This window comes from Rhinolophus sinicus, chromosome 1 (genome assembly GCF_057876585.1).
Source record: "Rhinolophus sinicus isolate RSI-liver-muscle chromosome 1, RSI-T2T, whole genome shotgun sequence".
Classification (NCBI taxonomy): domain Eukaryota; kingdom Metazoa; phylum Chordata; class Mammalia; order Chiroptera; family Rhinolophidae; genus Rhinolophus; species Rhinolophus sinicus.
The window spans coordinates 177,046,426-177,066,498 of NC_142501.1; the positions used below are offsets into that span (position 1 = coordinate 177,046,426).

A 20,073-nucleotide genomic window follows, 5' to 3' on the forward strand; every position below is an offset into this window, starting at 1 on the left:
AATTTTAACCCTCTTATTCTGACTCCTACACCTGGATGTTGACTCTTTCAAGTTTATCCTCCATACTTTAAAAGGCATTCCCATCTTTTTATCTACTCCCTAAATGTTTCTGTGAGAATTCATCAACATAATCTCCCAAGTCACTAACTTCTTTGTTGTCTTTATCTACTTTTCTTAGTGTTTTATTTTTTTATTGATACATAGTGCACATACCATACAACACAACTATTTGAAATGTACAATTCAATGGTTTTTAGTATGTGTGCAGTTGTGCAACCATCACCACAATCAATTTTAAGACATTTTCATCACCCAAAAAGAAATTCTATGCCCATAGTTGTCACTCTCAATTTTCTTCCAACTTTCTCAGCCCTGGTCAACCACTGACATATTTTCTACTTCTATAGGTGTGCCTATTCTGTCATTTCATGTCAATAGAATCATACCGTGTTTCCCTAAAAATAAGACCTAGCTGGACAATCAGCTCTAATGCATCTTTTGGAGAAAAATTAATATAAGACCTGGTCTTATTTTACTATAAGATCGGGTCTTTATTATAGCATAGCATAGCATAGCATAACATAATATATAATAATATAATATATATAATACCAGATCTTATATTAATTTTTGCTCCAAAAGATACATTATAGCTGATTGTCCGGCTAGGTCTTATTTTCGGGGAAACACAGTATAATATGTAGTCTTTCATAACTGGCATTTTTTACTTGGTATAAGGTTTTCAAGGTTTATCCATAGTGTAATATGTAGCAGTACTTTCTTTTTTATTGCTGAATAATATCCCATTGTGTGGGTGTACCACATTTTATTTATCTATTCACTAGTTGATAAGCATTTGTGTTGTTTCCACTTTTTGGCTATTATGAATAGTACTGCTACAACTATCCATGTGTTTTTATTTCTCTTGGCTACATGCCTAGGAGACATGTGTTCATATTTTTCTTTGCTATATACCTAGGAGTAGAATTGCTGGATTATATGCAAACTCCACATTTAAATAGTCTTCCAGACTGTTTTCCAAAGTGACTGCAGTATTTACATTTCCATCAACTAAATATGATGATTCTAATTTCTCCACATCCTTCCCAACACTTGTTATTATTTTTCTTTTTTAATATAGCCACCCTAGTGCTTGTGCAGTGGTATCTTGTGATTTTAATTTGCATTTTCTTGTTGTCTAGTGATGCTGAGCATTCTTCATTTGTATATTTTCTTTGAAGGAATAGCTATTTAGATCCAGTACCCATTTTTAATGAGTTATTTCTTTGATTGCTGAGTTTTAAGAGTTCTTTGTATATTCTATCCCATGTATGATTTAATAATCAGATAAACATTTTGCAACCATTTTCTCCCATCCTGTAAATTTTATTTTCACTTTTTTGATGCTATAGTTTAACAAGATAAAAGTACATAAATATTTATTGGTTAAATATATGAACTCATGAATCCATCTAATTATTTCTTTATTTCAATGACTGTATTCTTCATTTATAACCTACTATTTTCTTGTGGGTTTATATTTCTCTGGGTATATCAGATACAATGACTGGTTATTAGTCACTTAGGGGAGGAACTAAACATAGCACAAAGGTTTTGCCCCTATGGTGAGTTAGGGTGTGGATGTGTGGGACCCACCTCAAGGAAGAGAGTCTCTGCCATTATAATCTGCTCAACTACATATGGTCCACACTCCCTCAACTCCCCTTACTCACCTACCTCTGGTCCTCACTCACCTGCCACACTCTACCCTCACAAGGTTACCCTGTCTCAATCAAAAAATTCCCATTCGTCGATTAATATGATATTCTTTTAGATTCTATTTTTGTTAAATTTTAATCACTATGATCATTTTCTTTGGATATTTTCCTTGTATATCTTTTATGGTCCTTGGCATTGTTCTTTCCCTGAGCTGCTTCTCTGTTAAAATCACTTAGACAAAGAGTGGGGAGAAGAAAATTCCCAGGAGCTCATCCATGCACTTGCTCTAGATACTATCTGCTCTCCATTTCAGTTGGGTCTCAACACTATATAGATGTTACCCTGTCACCTCTGGCTAGTTTTGCTGTGGTACACTATTTGCCTATGCTACAATTGTGTAGATACAGGAAATTATCCCCACATACCCTCCACCATATTAAATAGGGAATAGAGAAAAGCATAATGATAAAGCTCTCACTTTTGAGGCAACTAATTTTTCTCTTACCTCAGCTCCCAGTGATCCCATTGCAAATGTGGTCCCAAATGTCTTCTCTCTCCCCAGGAGTTTCTTATCATTTGTATTAGGTTCTTGAATCTTAGCATGCCATTCTATTTTCTATTTCTGGTTTTAGATTTAAAGGGTAAGCTAGCAGCTTGTCAGGAATCAGAAGCATTTTTTCCTGTTAATTATTTGTAAGTGGAAAGTTCCTAATATTTAAAAATGTCTTATTCTGTATGACTGAGTGTCCTTGCCACTTTTCCTAAAGGCTTAATAATATTTATCTGAGATCTGGAAATAACCTTTAAAATACTGTATATAAAGACGTCACCAAGGATTCACTAAAGACTTGCAACTTAAAATACTTTTATTAATAATGTAGGAAAGAGAAAAGGTGTGGAAAGGAAGGGCTTGGGACAACAGTGCAGAGAACAATCTTTTATGAAAGACATTATGGATAAAATTTTAACTGAAAGTAACATTTTAGACAAAGAAAAAAAATGGGTGGACATAAGGACAACAGGGCATAAGAGATTTATTTGTAGATAGGTTGCTATTTCAAAGTCTTTCAAATGTTAAATGTTGCCTACCTTGTTTATGCAGAGTTCTAGGTCTAGTAACACATTTAGACTGAGTTATACAATTATGTTACATAAAAAAAAAAATGAAGCTTATTCTAATAATTTTTTCTTTTATAGTTTTTTAAAGAATTTAGCCATCTGCAAAACAATGTTTCAGCTGAAGAATAGCCATTTTCTCATTCAAGTTATAAATTGTATTTTATGAGTTGATTCTTTCTAATGTGTTTTTTAATTTGAAAATAGGCAAAGTCTCCAGAAAAATTAGTCCATCTCAGAGAGATCCCCCCCACTTCTTCCGATGGCATATAATATTCTTGTCAAGAAATTTTGATTCAATTAATATTGAGATTTAGGATCCGTTATGTAGAGTTATGTATGCCTTATTTTCAAGAAGGGAGGGGAGGGACCTGCCAGTTAAGATCTCAGGCTGTCTCCCACAAGTAGATGATATACATTTCAGGGTTGTAATTGCATACTGATAAAGTAATTTAGAAACACCCTGGGGTTTCCAAAGATGGAGTTAAATCGCCTCAGTGGTATAGAGTGTACTTGGCTATTTCTATACTTCCCTGACATGGCAGAATGATTTCCGTAAATTGTAAAAACCTCACGTGGAAGGCATTCATGATTGGAATCCCTTAGATGCTATTTTGTGATCATTTCCAACTGCCAGAAAGTGAACAGAGGATCTAAGGTTAATTATAATCCGAACAGGTTGAAAATGGAAACCATTAAGATGTTTCACCCTAAACTATAATTTGTGTCTTTTATTTAAATGGCCCAAACTTCTTAATCTAGTTAACATAGAATGAAATCTTTACAATGAATAAAACCGTGAAATTATAATAACATACAAATTTCAGGTAATCTATACATTAAATTCAAGTTATTTGTTTATGCCTAGTTGTAAACACCAGTATAAACTGGTAACACTAGTTTCTTAGTTGTTTGTTCATAAACTCAACACATTTTTATTGAGCCAGAAATTCTTTCAAGTTCTAAAGATCTGACAGTGTACAAGACCGTGAGAAGTTTCCTTTCTCATGGAGCTTATAATTAAATGAGACAGACATTAAGCAAGTAAATAAACAAATAATTTCCGATCATGATTATAACTATGAAGAGACGAAAACAACAAAATGATATATCGGTCTGGGTGGGCAGTGGGGTAGGTGGCATTAGATAAGGTACTCTAAAAAAAAAGTTCTTTAAAAATAAGATATTATAGTTAAAATTTAAATGATAAGAAGGAGTCAGCCATGTGAATATTTGTACATTCCAAGCAGCAGAAAAGGCAAAAACAAAAGAGAAGGAAATCGAAGAAAGCAAACAATTAAACAAAGACTTGAAAATTGATTGAATTCAGTAATTATCTCTTAGTTACAGAACACTGTGAGGGCATGGCCATATGTGTTTGCTTGGCTGGAACATTCTGTACTTATGCTTATTGCCCAGGCATAATTATCCATAGCTCGCCTATTCACTCTTAAAATGTTCTGTTTTCAAGAAGAAATGATGTGGTCAATCTGCTTATAAATCTGAAATAATTGTAGCTATTTATTGGACAATATTGGAAAACTTGAATATTAATTTTATTATACTTATTAAACTCAGAACTCAGAAAAGTACTTTCATTCATTGTAATCTATTATATTAGGAAAATTCTTTGATTTCAGAACAATCCATTTTATTTATCATCTTTTCTTATGATCCCTATACTCTCCTCTGTTAAATATCTAACTATGTATTATAAGTCTGAAAAAACACACACATACATACACACACACACACACACACACACACAAAATAAACAGAAAAAAACGAAGTTTAAATGTCTCTTATTATTAGGCTTCTTTTACTATCATTGCTTTCCTCTTAGTCTTTATAATATACTTGGGAAGTAGGATTAGGCAAATAAGGGTGATTGATCAGTCTTTTACCATGTTCCTTATTGTGTGCTCATCCATGGGTTAATTTCCCAGTTTTCTGCAGCCACACACAGAAGAGACCTGCATGATCTGAAGCCAGTTTTATGACTGACACCACAGATGCACCAGGACGGGACAGAGAGACCAACAGTTAAAAAGTAGAATGTTTGTCCTGCATAAATGTGCCAAAGGAGTATTATTTCAATTCTTTTTCTTTCTTTTTCTTTCTTTTCTTTCTTTCTTAAAATTTATTGGGGTGGCAATGGTTAGTAAAATTACATAGGTTTCAAGTGTACAATTCTGCAATACATCAGGAAGAACTGACTCTGGGTGGTGAACTCACAATGTTTTAATTTTCAAACTCTCTTAAGCCATGTTTTTTTAGAAGCAAAGTATTTGTGATACATGTTTTTAAACCACTGTCACATATATATGTGTGTATACATATATGTGTACATAGATATGTATGTATACACACACATACATATATGAGAACTGACAATTAAGTTTGCAAACTTGTTGCAATGATGTTGCTAAACTCTTTTGATATCAGAGGGATTATTCATTATGAATTTGTACCAACTGGACAAGCAGTTAACCAAGTTTAGTATTTGGAAGTGCTGAAAAGGCTGCGTGGAAAAGTTAGACCATCTGAACTTTTCACCAACAATTCATGTCTCTTGCATCACGACAATGCACCAGCTCACATGGCACTGTCAGTGAGGGAGTTTTTAGCCAATGAACAAATAACTGTATTGGAACACCCTCCCTACTCACCTGAGCTGGCCCCCAATGACTTCTTTCTTTCCCCGAAGATAAAGGAAATATTGAAAGGAAGACATTTTGATGACATTCGGGATATCAAGGGTACTATGACAACAGCTGTTATATCCATTCCAGAAAAAGAGTTCCAAAATTGCTTTGAAGGGTGGACTAGGTGCTGGCATCGGTGTATAGCTTCCCAAGGGAAATAATTTGAAGGTGACTGTAGTGATATTCAGCAATGAGGTATGTAACATTTTTTCTAGGATGAGTCCGCAAACTTAATTGTCCGACCTCAAAGAATGAATTCCTTTTCTGTTTCCTGGAAAAGATTGTGAAGAATTTGCATTAGTACCTCTTTAACCTGTGATGGCATTCTCCAGTGAAAACATCTTGGCAGAAACATATCTATTTAAGGAATTTTCAGATAAATGAATTATGTTTCTTTATTGGTTATTGGGCTAAACTGCTTTAGCTGTCACAAAAATTTTAATATATTGTATTTTTATTTCATTTAGTTCCATGTAGTTTTTAGGTCTTCTTTTTTGACTCATGGATTATTTACAAGAATGATTTGTTTTCAATTATTTGGAGATTTTTCTATTATCTTTCTGTACTAATGTCTGGTTTGATTCCACTGTGGTCAGAAAACACATTCTTTATTATTTCTTTCTTTTAACTTTGATGAAGTTTGTTTCTGAGTTGCTAACTTATTCTGCTCCATGTCTGGGATACTAGAGACCCCCCCCAAAAAAAAAAAAAAAAAAAAAAAAAACCAAGGACACTCACCACTATGTCCTTCCCCCGGTTCTGAGGTCCCTAGCCAATCCACCTTCTTTCAGAAAGGTGGAACCCTGTTTTATTAATGGCATTTGTTTAGCTATTTGATTGGGCAGTAGTTGGCAGAAGGAGGACATAAAATATGTGTGTGTTTGTGTTGACTCACACCAATAAATTCCTATACGAATTCCATATGTATTAATAAAGAATAGGAAAAATTCAAACAGTGGCATAACATATGAAAATAAAAGTTAACAGAAAATTATAGGATAGGTTAAGAACTTCTAGAAGTATAAATGATTGAAAAAAAATCAAACAGAAATACAGATGAATATTACTAGAATGAAAAATATCTCTGCTTTCTATAAAAGAAGCACATGGCATTAAAAGCAAATACTCATGTATATATAGTGCTTATAAATAGTTATGAGATTAGTGAGATTTGAACAGACAGTTCACAGAAGAGGAAGCATGCATGGCTAATTATTAAGTAATCAAACTATAAAAATTTAAAAATAGAAATTAAACAACAATGGTTTTATAGATTTATATTTGAATATATATATATATATATATATATATATATATATATATTAAATGAGGCACATTTAATAGAAAGAAATTTTGCAACAGTGATACAATAACTTCCTCTAAGACAAGAAAAAGCTATCTAGGTTCTCATTGCTGGGGACCACATGGCCAAGATGGCAATAAATAAGCTGATATATTTTCTTCATTATCTATGTGATTATTTACAAATAGATAATACCCTTTTATGTAAACTTCATAGTCATGTGAAGTGAGCTAAAAGGTAGTAAAGATCTATATCCCCTTTTTGAATAAACTTTCAGCCTCCCAGCGTTCAGCCAACTTTCTCTGAAATGCCAGATAGCCAATATTCTAGGCTGTGGAGGCCACACGATCTCTATTACAACTATTTGACATGACTTTGGTTGAGGAGGGAAATCTTCTCAACCTTTTTAGGTTCAGTATTTGGGAGTCTGCATATTAAACGGACAAAAGACAGGTTAGCAAGAGAAAAGACACATTTTATTCAAGTATGTTCACAGGCCAGCTCACAGAAAATATGGCCAAAAGAGGCAGTTAAAATTCGGGGCTTGTATACCATCTTACTATGGGAAGAACTGGAGGAGAAAAGACACTTATGGCAAAACGATTTACTTTTAGGAACGATAAATGGACCTCCAGAAGAACAGATGAAAGATATGATAGTTTTGTAACAATTTATGTTTATGATAGTTTTGTAACAATTTATGTTTGGCGATTTCTTATCCCAGGGCTGACTTCTTGTCTTTGTTCATAGTCAGTCTTCCTTGGTTGTGAAATTCTGGGGAAGGCATTTATAAGTACTATTACAGTTGAATTATTTTGGGAAGCTCTGCTTTTAGGAAGATAAGGGGAGTTCAACTAAAGTCTTTCTTACATCTCTTGATTCTCAAATGTCTTCAGCACAAAATAATCCTTATGCCACAGTGGTATATTCTGGAGCTCCACACAATTGCACAAAAAAAGCAGTCTTAAACAATATGTAAATGAGGATGATGGGCATGTTCCAATAAATCTTTATCTACAAAAACAGGCATCAGCTATGGGCAATGGTTTGCAGACTCCGACTCTAGAGTTTTGCAACAATTTCAGGACGCACACGTTAAACATAGATAATGTAGTTAAGATTAATTTTGTTAACAAAGAAGGTGCCTTCCTTAATGTCCTGTACTTAGTTTGTCAAGAGCCGCCCATGTTGTATTTCTATAGTATTTATAATGTTGTTTTCTAAAGAGTGGAAAGTAATAGCAGAGAATGTTTAGAGAATTAGATAAATTGTCTACTTGAAAGTATGTGACTTTAGAGGCAAACATAGCTCAGATTTCTGACTCTGCAGTTTCCTACCTATAGATCCAGGGAAAATGGTGTCGCCAAGCCTCAGTTTCTTTATTTATGAAAGGGGAAGAATAATATCTATTTCCTGGGGGTCACAGTGAAAATTAGATGGAAAATACATCAAAGGAGCTAGCACAGTCCCAAGCGTATAGTAACCTCTTAATAACTAATGTCTAAGTTATTATTTATAGTTTATTGTTTATTGTTAGATGTTTTATTAGTCAGACCATGGAGAAATGAACATTTGAGTTCTGCTAATATCTCTATAATAGATTTGACGTCTGCCCTTGAAATATTCAGTTTTAGTGATGATAATTACTACTTAAAAGCAACATGCTTTAAATTTCATAACCAGGAACATATGTATATTATTGTGTTCAGAAGTCTAAGCAAAAACTTCTCAACCCTCTTAGGCTCAGTACTTATGAGACAGAAGAGTTAGCATGTCCCTAGGTAGACAGGGAGGTCCCTGGTGGAATAAACAAAAGACAGCCATATCCTAAAACTCCAGGTTTTGAAATCACTCCTTCACTCCAGGACATAATGTAACACCTTGAGGTTAACCATAAAATTCCTTTTGGCCTGACAAACGGAGCAGATCTGATAGATAAGAGTAGGCTACTTTGCTAATTCCTTTAGGATGGGCAAACAGAACAAATCTGGTAGAAGAATTTCATTAAGAAGGCGCCAGTTCCCTTCTTCAAACAGCTTCCCTTCCCCAAACAGGCAAGGGAAGGTGTAAAAGCATGAGCTTTTGCCTCAGTCAAGAGCTAACCCCATTAGGGACCCCCTCCCGCTGGGAGCTCTGACTCTTTGCTTTCAATAAACTATCCTCTTTTTAAAACTCTTTGCCTCTCCTGTGTCCATGTTTCCATTCTTCGGTCTCACGAGACACAATCCCGGCCTATACCCAGAAACTGCCAGCAGATCCAACATCATCTACATCATTTGGGGACTCACAGGAAAATATTCCTCCATCATTTAGAATGAAAGTACTGAAATAGTACCAAAGAAATAGGCACAATGACACCTGTTTCATCATGAAATAGGCACAAGTGACAGCTTGAAAACTTATCATTTGAAAGATGCTGAAGAGTCTAAATCGATATTACCATCAGGTCAGAAGCCTGAATCCTCTGTCTTTTTTTCTGGACTTTCTAGTCTTATGTAGGGTGACTAGTGACTGACTACAAATAGATTACAATATAATGAAGTAAGTTGCTATCAAGCATGGGCAAAGCCGATGACATCACAGTCTCAAAACATCCTCTAAACATCAGATGTGCTTTATTCATCTTTATCTCTCACCAGAGAGCACTGAAAACACTAAATGACATCTGGGTTTCTTTCAAATCAGTGGCTATTGGACAGCATTGAGTTTTTTTGTTTTTTTGTTCTTTCTTGTAATGGTTCACAGCCCTCGTTAGGGACAAAATTATCCACTCTCAGGGATGGATGATTCTTTTCACAGATGACTTCTCCTGAGTATATTTGAATTGCAAATGTCAAAACTCCCAAAAGAAAATGAAGGATGGATAAATAAATAAATAAATAGTGCAAGTTTTCTTAAGAACAGCGGCAATTCATTATCAAGCAATTACCCTTGCATTAAGCTCCCATTTCTCAGTTTAGAATATTTCGGTCAATATTAGAAATATAATTATGATAAAGATTGAAGACACAGTGCAGTACTCAACTGTTAACCATTTACAAACAATCTGTCTTTAATGACAGACAGGAGAGCATCTAATTACACTCAGCATTTCAAGAAAGGCTGACTAGTTGCCAAACAGCACTCCATTTGATTGCCTTTAAAGTGCGGCCCTGGGTTGTTAAAGGGAAAATAGGATTTTTGGCTCCAGGTAATTAACTTTCCTGCTGTTCCTTTCTGCAGCCCTAATGAAGGCCTTTTGAAGTCTTCATTACCAATGGGTATTTGTTAAGGCCAAGAAAATAATGCAGAGCCCCAAGTCCTTCAAACAACAGTTTCCTTTATCATTCCTCCAAAATCTTTGAAATAACTAATGATGGCCTGGATGGTGCAAAGGGCCAGGCTCTAACTGAAGTGAGGCAAGACATCTAGAGGGGCTAGGAGAGAACTGCTGAAGAAAGGAAAGTAATACCGAATTGAAGGAGGATACAGAAGTATTCTTTGAAATCTAGATTTTTTTCAACAAAGGCTCTTTCTTCAAGGCTCTGTGAGAAAGTGTAAAGGGAAAAAATGAAAGTGTGAAAAGTGAAGACAAGCGAAAAAAAATAAAGTGTATTTTAAAATGCACACATGATCGTAGGAGTTCATTGTTGGACTGTGAATGGCTCGTATTTAGTAGCATTTGCCTTGAAATAGGAATAAGGAAGAAATCAGTCACAGAGTCTGTCTGCACTATTTGTCTCAGAGAGCACTAGATATATTTCTAGCATTTACAGAAGCTATTCGAAGAGAACTCAGAAGTGCAGCATTGCATGGACTCTTGATAAGCTGTCCGAATCATGGGCCATTGTACCACGTATTTCCTCAAGCTCTTTCCTTTATTAAGGAGCATGAGGCGACTTTGAATGACTGATTTGCCTTTGTTAAGACTTCCTCTGTCCAGTTTCTACAGGGTCCTATTTGAGACAAGTTGTCTCAGAGATGTTAATGAGCTATCTAATTCTGACACATATTGGGATTCTCATATTCTTACATCTTTTTCAGAATGTTCAGAAAAGAACTAGTGTTAATGGAACACTCACTGTATGCCCCGCTATCATTTTCTCACTTTTACTTCCCAGGTTTTCTAAGGATGAAGGGATAATTTTAATTATTTAGTCCCCTCCTAGCTTCAATTCCTAGTAGCTTAGACTTGGTTTACTTAAACCATTACATAAAACCACTCTCCCAACAATGATTTTAACACCAGGTGCAAATACTCTTTCAGCAAACTCACTAGACGAAATCTAAATCTTAGAATAATGGAAACATCGGCTTTCTCCAGTGCCTCACACTGTAGCTTATTCTGTTTGAAGTATATGCCTCTTAAAACTTACTTAAGACTTGCTTCTCTTCTCAACATGCAAACATTCCACAGTCTCTGCCACTTATAATTACAGTGACACCTTGGTTTCTGAACGTCTCCATTGACAAACATTTTGGTTTATGAACACCATAAATTTTATGGATGTATGGTATCATTAGATAGTAAAATTCATGCTAAATTTGCAGTTTTAGGGGTTGATTTTAAAGGTCTGGACTGGATTAATCCATTTTGCACTACTTTCTATGGGGAAACCGTGCCTCGGTTTTCGAACATTTCAGAACTCGAACGGTCTTCTGGAAAAGATTGTTTGAAAACCAAGGTACCACTGTATTAAAAATCAAGACAACATGGAGTCACTTATGCTAAGGCCCATTTCACCAAACCAAGACTTATTTATAGTTTTGACCTTCCTAGAAATGGAATCTTAAACCAGTCAATCAAGAATCACCTGATCAACACAAATTAGGTAATATGCTTGATAGTCCCCCTGTGTCTAGAGGGAAGTAACCTTTGCAATAACCAACCTATTCTTTTGCTAGTATAACTTTCTCATTCCTGCTCCCTTCTATCTATAACAGTCTTTCATTTTGTACAGTTCCTCAGAGCTCCTTTCTATTTGCTAGACTGAATGCTGTCCAATTCAAATTGATTTTTGTGCAAATAAACTGTTAAAGTTTTTATAATGCCCCAGTTTATCTTTTAACATAACAAATCTTTGATTTTACATTCTGCTCTAGCCATCACCTGATATCCCCTTCCCCTAAAAGCCTATAAAAGATAAAGTGTTAAACACTCACTATTTCTAGTGTTCCACCTACCATTATCCCATTGAAATCTGATTTCTGTACTTCGCTATCACAGTGATTAAAGCTAACATCGTTTGTGACCTCCCAGTTGCTAAATCCAACAAAGAGTTTTCATCTTTTACCTCAGTTGGCCTCTCTGCAACTCTGTAAATAATCCTTGTCTCTGGAGTTCCAAGATCCACTCCTTTATTTCCTACCTCAATGGCAGTTCCATCTCTCCTCTCCTGGGGTCTTCTTTCTGTATTAATAACTTGTATTTGAATGTTTCATAAAATCAGTCCTAGACTCTTTTTTCTCCTTGTTTTGACCTCTTCCAGGGATCTCCTATGCTCCCTAATGGCACTGATATCTATGGTTAAAGCCAGACCTCATTTGGGGGCTCTCGACACAGGTTTTAAACATGAATTAAAGACTCAGGAAATCTCTTCTTGCATTTCCCATCCTTTCTACCCACCCACCCACCCCCCAAAATATGTTTCTCCTTTGTTATCCATAAGCCTAATTAATGGCAGCATCATTCACCCATGAGCTAGTCTGGAAATGGTTGAAAGCTTGGAGTTGGTGATGAAGTAGGTCAGTTTGTACTTTTATCTGGTTTATTCATGAAACCACAGAGGAAGAGCAAAGGATACAAGTGGTAGACTTGCCTCCCTCTTTCTTCCCTTTTTTCATGAGGATGGGTGCTCAAATTTGGTCTTCTTGACTACTCACAGAGGAGATGTCTGCCTGGTCAGAGAAACAGAACTCTCGATTCACTGGCATTTTAGCTGTTGCTACAACAGCACGCTGAAACACATTATCACATAAGGCTACTGAACAACCAAGGCCTTCAGACCTTCACATTCTTGCTGTGCCAGAACATGGCAGTCTTCCTTCATCTATGCCTCTGCTACCAGGCCCTAGCAGTTTTCCCCTTATGGCCTCTTAGGAGCTAATTGTGGACAAACCTAATCACGACCCACCACGAACTGTCCGTTACCCAATCAGAAAATTTGGAGTTATCCTTGCTTTCTCCTCTCCTTCACCGCCTATGTTTAACAAATGGTTAAGTCTTGAAACTTCATTAAATATCTCTTATCTATCCACTCCTCTCTATTTCCAGTGCCATTGCCACCATCATATCTCAGGGGATACTTCAAAATCTCTAACCTGGTCTCTAACCTCAAACCTTGTCCTCTCTTCAATCTGTTCTCCATTCTACTGTCAGCATTAGCATCCTAAAATATGAATATGATACTACCTTGTTACTCAAAAATCCCTCAATGACTCCTCATTGCCTTCAGGATAAACTCCAACCTCTGTAACACAACAACAAATACGACATATGCTGGGTCCCATTGAGCTCTGAAACCTCCTTTATCATTTACTTTTCTTCTCCTCCTCCTCCAAAGTATTTCCTGTTCCTCAAGCATGCACTGCTTCCTTAAGCCTCTATGTCTTGTAATAAGGTGGAATGCATTCCCACCTTCACCACTTTACATTCCCACCTTCACCACTCTCCTCTTCAACACAATATTTACTTGTCTGACAAAACTCAGTTCAGATCTAGCTGCATACCCATCTGCCAATCTTGTATTCCTTTTTCAGAACACATCCAGACTTTCACTGCTTCTCAGAATAGTTCAAGTCACCATGAGCTTTCAAATAGATTACTGCAATCTTCATCTAACTAGTGTATTGACTTCTACCCTTGCTCACCCCATGGGGTATCCCCCAACACAACAGTCAAGAAGACACTTGCAATCTTATTTCAGATCATATTACTCCTCTACTTACAACCCACCCACAGGCTCAAAGAAAAAGAAAAAAAATTCACAATGGCCTCCATAACTTACATGATCTAGTCTCCAATTACCTCCCTGGTCTCATGTCAGAAGTCCCACCCCCGCAACCCCCATATCATATAGGCAATATTGGCTCTTTTGCTATTCCTACAATACACTTGTACGTTATGACATGTTTCCTCTGCCCAATCACTCTACTCTCAGATTATACATACACATATATATGTAAATATGTTGTTATGCAGGGTGTCATGCGGGGTCTCTGGTCCCACTCCCCACATAAGAACACAGGATATGGTGAGGCCAAAAAGGAACACCAATGGAGCCATAGGTAGAGGAGTCATACCACATATATTCTCACTAGCCGCTGGGTTGGAGACACAGGAAACAGGATCCACATGATCTGCAACCTTCTGTCCACTTCTCTGCCAACCAACCAACCCCACTTGCTAACTGAAATCCATTGTGCTAACTGCAATCTGCGCTTGGTAGCTCAGCCCCCATTTTCTTGCTACCCCCCATTTGCTGCTAGTGTAGCCACGGCAGTTATTTTAGTGGCCAATGGCTCACTGGTTACAGCTGACGGCCAACTAGCCACAGCTGATGGCCATGCAATCACAGTTCATGGCCACTTACTAACTGAGCCAGCAACTTTCCACATGAGGGCGAGAGCCTGGAAACTGCACTGCTGGCTCTGTCCCCACATATCTGAGATGATAGATAGATTAGATAGATAGATTAGATAGATTAGATAGATTAGATAGATTAGATAGATAGATCATTCTCTTATGCCATTCAAGTGCTACCTTATGAAAGACACCTGAAAGAGCAAACTGCCTCCAATATTCTCCAGGACAGAGACATGGACATGAGAATACGCCTTGAGGTTAATAGATGATCTCAAATCCCTTATGTCGAGACAAAGGAGCAGATCTGATAGATAAGAATGGGTTGGTTGAACCAAGGATGAATTCCATTAGAGGGCTCCAGCCCCCTTCCCCAAGCAGGCAAGGGAAGGTATAAAAATAAGAGCTTTTGCCTCAGTCATGGGGCACCCCCCCCCATTCGGGACCCCCTCCCGCTTGGGAGCTGCGACTTCTTCTCCTGCCTCTAATAAACTATCCTCTTTTTAAAACTTTTTGCCTCTCCCTGGACCATGTGTCCATTCTTTGGCTTCATGAGACAGGATCCTGGCCCAGACCCAGAAACTGCCGGCAGATCCAACATCATTTACATCATTTGGGGACTCACAGAAAAATATTCCTACTTCAGAGGCACAGGAAGCAGGAGCCACGTGATCCGCAGTCCGCGTTTCGCTGCCAACCAATAACCAACCCCCTAGCGTAGTCACGGCAGTTATATCAGTGGCTAATGGCTAACCGGTAACAGCTGATGGCCACCCAGCCACAACGGATGGCCTTCTGATTACAGCTGATGGCCATCTAATAACCCAGACAACACCCTTCCATGTGAAGCCCAGAGCTTGGAAACTGCTCTCTGGGACTCTGTGCCCACAACTTCAAAGAACTTACATTTCAGGCGGATGCCATGTTGGGAGACAATTAACACCATATAATATCCTACAGAGCAGAAGCAATCCTTAAACATCACATTTGCTTTTATTTTTTTCGCCTAAACCAGTTCCATTTTAGACATAACCCTGAGTAACAAAAATATGACAGTTTAAACATACTACGTATATTAGTTTCCCAGCACTGCCTTAGCAAAGCACCACAAACTGGGTGGTTTAAAACAACAGAAATTTATTCTCTCACATTTCTAGGGGTTATTAGTTTGAAATCAAGATGTCGGCAGTGTCACGATCCCATCAAAGCCCCTGGAGGAAGATCTCTCCTTGTCTCTTGCAGCTTCTGGTATTCCCAATGACATAGAAAAATTATATGCAGTCAGGAAAACGGCCCAGGTAGAGGGAATTAAGGCGGAGACCATAACAAAGCCAGAGGAGATAACTTTAATAGCTAGTTAATAGATTCAAGCTGCAGTAATCGGCTCAGGTGTAGAGAGGGAAGAGGGCCATTCAGCTTGTAACAAAGACATTCAAGCTGAAAAGCCTGCCAAAACTCAGGTATAGAGGGGGAGGAGGGCCAATTTGCTTGTAACAAAGACATTCAAGCTGAAAAGCATGCCAAAACGCTCCCATTGGAAGGGCAGCCAATCAGCTTGCTGATCCCGCCAAGAATGACTGCCCAGGTATAGAAGACCAATGAGCTTTGACTCAGAGCTATTAGCGGTCCCAGCACAGCCCCACCCACAGGGTACTTCTTTCAAATCCCCCCTCTCTGCGGATCTGCCGAGAGCTGTATATCTCTTGCGCTTTTTGTCTTACGCTTTTGCAATAAAACTGCTTCTACTTAAACCTTGCTTGCCTCTCCGGATCTCTGTTTCCATTCTTCCGTAACAGCGGGATCACGTTCCCGGGGAAAAATACATCAGTATCCTAATTCAGCAAGTGTCCCTTGGTTTATACATAGTAGCGTAACTCCAACCTTTGCATCTGTCTTCATGGCCGCCTTCCCTCTGTGTCTGTCTCTCCTCTTCTTATAAAGACACTAGTCATATTGGATTAAGGGCCCACCCTACTCTAGCATAATCTCATTTTAACTAGTTACATCTGCAACAACCCTATTTCAGAATAAGGTCACATTCTGAGGGACTGGGAGCCATGACATCAGTGTATTATTTGAGGGGACACAATTCCACTCACAGCACTAGGGAAATAAAACCTTCCATATCTCCTGCCATGGTTGTTGTTCCTTTATTCAAGTCACAGACATTTATTTAGCAATCTTTTATTTGTTAAACACAATGCTAGATTCTGAGCAATAAAAATGAATTAGGCCTAATTCTTACTTGAAAGGAGATATGACAATAAACATGTTGCAATGTGATATTAGCGGTAGGACCAGAGTGCCATGGATGCATAGATTAGTGTGTAATTAATTCAGCTTGTGACACCAGGCTAGCTATTACAAAGATAATTTTTGAACTTAATATTAATGGAAGTATAAGAGCTAAGCCTGCAGAAAGATCAGAGGGACATTCCAGATATGAGTCCATTCAATACACATATATTGAGCACCTGCTATGTGCTAAATTTAAGAGGTAAATGCTGGCATAAGAATATAATTTGTGCCAGTTTGGGGGGATGAAGACATGAAATGCTCCTGTCTTGATGGAATATTAATTTAGTGAGGAAGACAGAAGAGTAAACACATAATCCTAACAGAATGTGATAGGTACTATGATGGAACAATAAAGGAGGAGAGGAAACGAATTAATTAGGCTTGAATATCATGTTTAAATGACTTGGCAATATCATGAAGACCATTACATAGGTGAGTGACATGATTAGACATTTTACTAAAATTGAAAAAAAAAAACTTCTATTGAGCATCATCCTATTGCAGAGTGAAGAACACTTCAGATAACGCAGTGTCAATCTTTTTTTTTTTTTAATTTTAAGTCCAGATTTTCATATGTCTATAATCATATGCCTTTTGGTAGGTGTTGGTCAGATGTTGTGTTTTTTATCACCATCCATAAATTCACCACCTGGGATCTAAAACAAACAGATGATAAGAAATGAATAAAAATGAGGGCCAATTTTCTATCTTTCTCTTGGACATCAAGCTATTGAAAAATGGAAAGGGAAAGGAAGTACTAAATCAATAATTCTTTGGTAATATGAAGTTGAATTTCACATTTTTCTATCATTATAAAAATAATGGAACTTCTTTTTGAATCACTGGATTCTGTGGTAAGAAAGAATTTTAGGAAAATCCTAATTTACTAAAGAAAACATTTTTACTAAAGAAAACATTTTCTCATGATTCCTTTTGTTTTAAATATGTGTCTGAAATAAGTTTTGTATAAATGGATGTAAGCGAAAATAATAAGGAATAAATTTATGTGTATGTATATATATACATGTATATGCATATATATATATGCATATTCATGGTGTAATTTTATAAATGCACATATACATGAAATTGTTTAACACACTGACCTCTGGAAGCCACCTTTAAAACAAATAATGACAGAGAGAACTTTTGCTAAAATTGTTAAGCATAAGCATAAAACCCTATCTTCCAGGAAAAACTTTTCCTCTACTCTCTTAGGTGGAGTTCTTGGGGGCCTGTGAATTAAACTGACACCACAGATTAGCAAGAGAAAAGAGAGATTTTAATCACCTGTATACATAAGGGAGTTCACAAAGGAAAGTGACTCAAAGAGGTGGGGAGAACACTTATGCGAAAACAAATGACTTTTTGGTAAGATAAACAGGCCCTTAGGAGAACAAATAGGAGATATGATAGTTTTGTGACAATGTCTTTTAGGTGTGCTACTGTCTTGTGTTGTTTGTCTCTGGTGATAATGATCAACGGTTGATCATTATCTGGTTGCTCTTCAGAGGGGATTTATGACAATTGAATTCTTTTGGAAGGCTCTGCTTTTAGGCTGATAAGGGATTTCAGGAACTCAAATGCCTTCAGCTCAAAATAATTGTAATGCCACAGCGGCATAGTTTGGATCCTTTCAACCAGAGAATAGAAAGATTGGTTACAGGGTTTCAACAGGAAAGTAGAGAGAATAGGATCTTTCCTCTGTGCTGAGCATCCTAAGGCCAAGAATAATAATTTAATCTTTCCGTGCTCTCATTTTGTAACTGGGTGGCTGCCACACCTAGTAGAGTGTTTGAGGGTGCGCAGGCTTCATTCCAAGTTTTAAATCAGAAAATATAGGCGAGCAGCTTTTGTCCTTGCCCCTTTACTTCCCTTTGCTTTTCATAGGGAAGACTAAAAAACCGTTTATGTTAGCCAAAATCCTCTTTGCCTCAGTTATTTTCTAACTAATTTTGCAGCTTAAAAATATCTACTCCTGATATTTAAGGAATTTTAATTAGGACTTTGAAATCCAAGCACAGTAATACCAGCCCTGTGTGTGATTAGTAACTAAGGAGACCTGAGAGCATCTAGGCATCCACAGTGAGCCTGAGACTATTAGGTCAGCGAGAGGGATGGGACACAGGTGCTCACCTGGACAGAGCAGCCTGTATTTTGGGCCCTGGAGGAGGGGGCAGCCTTCAGACACAGTGGCTCTAGAGTCGGTGTGGGGCAGGAGAGAGGGCAAAGGTGCCTGCAAAATCCAAATATTACACTCTCTCCTCACCACCTGACTACTAGCAAACATTCTTTTAAATTATCCGTACTAAACGTTTGTGTTGTAAATTGTCATCTGAAGGTGTGTTTTTTTCCTATAAAAATTTTAAAAACGCATTTCTTTCTCAAACGAATGCCATCTTGCTCTCTATATTTCTATCATAAACTCTGTAGTTGTAGTTTCTATTCACTTCCATTCTCTTCTATTTTTTACTCACTTTCATATACAGATGAGAGGTTTTAAAGGCATTCTCATTTGCTGAATATAAAAACTCAAGTGTAACTGAAATCCTTAGAAGAGCAAACTATGTCTATCACGCGCCATTACCTTCTACATTGTTTGTGATTACTGGGCTTGAACTTAACAAAAAGCTTCGTTAGAAACCCAGGGCAAGATCCCACCTTTTTGAAAGAATCTATTAAACAAAACAAAACCCATGAGATCTGGGGAAAAAAAACAGAAAGAAAGAAATATTTGACCCATTTTTAGCAGATTGAAATAAAGCACTAGCACCATCTATCAGGAGATTTCAAACAATGGCACCAGCACAAAGACTGAATCCAAATGGAAGGGTGTTTTGAATTGAACTGCGGGTTTGCCTCACAGTCTTTATTAATCGTAGCCCAGTTTAAATGCAAACACGTATCCTGCATGCAAAATGTACAAAATACATGTGCACGTGGACACGTATGTGCATGTGTGTGGGGGTGCACATATACATATGCACACTGTAAACTGGGGCAAACACTAGCACACACACATACACAATAAAGCCATGTTAAGGTGAGAATAAAAGCACACATGGTAAGGACTTTTTCACATGCTAACTATGGCAACAAAGGAAATATGATTAGTTATAAGACTCACATTGTTCAAGGATTTATAAACCTATTTCAATTACAGTATGATGTCTGTTTTGAACCAATAAATACCCTCATAGGGCCCATGACTAATCAGAGTTGTGTTCTGACTGTATATCCAGCACATCAGCAAGTGTTCATGTATGTACTAGCATTGAAATAGGAAAGCAGTGACTGAAACTTAACGTAAGAATTACTGAGGGTAGGCATGGATAGACTAGTTGTCACAGATTTTAGACCTGATGATTGCA

The 20,073-nt window shown here is 37.2% G+C and overlaps 1 protein-coding gene across 1 annotated transcript in view; it reads right to left on the minus strand.

Annotated features, from left to right (window-relative positions):
- Positions 1 to 2,567: 2,567 nt before the first annotated feature.
- Positions 2,568 to 20,073, minus strand: part of STPG2 (sperm tail PG-rich repeat containing 2) — a 517,806-nt gene continuing 500,300 nt past the window's right edge. The window contains exon 15 of the mRNA XM_088792041.1: positions 2,568 to 5,811. Coding sequence (XP_088648167.1) covers positions 5,661 to 5,811 — 151 coding nt within the window. The 3' untranslated portion in view covers positions 2,568 to 5,660. The remainder of the gene's footprint in view (positions 5,812 to 20,073) is intronic.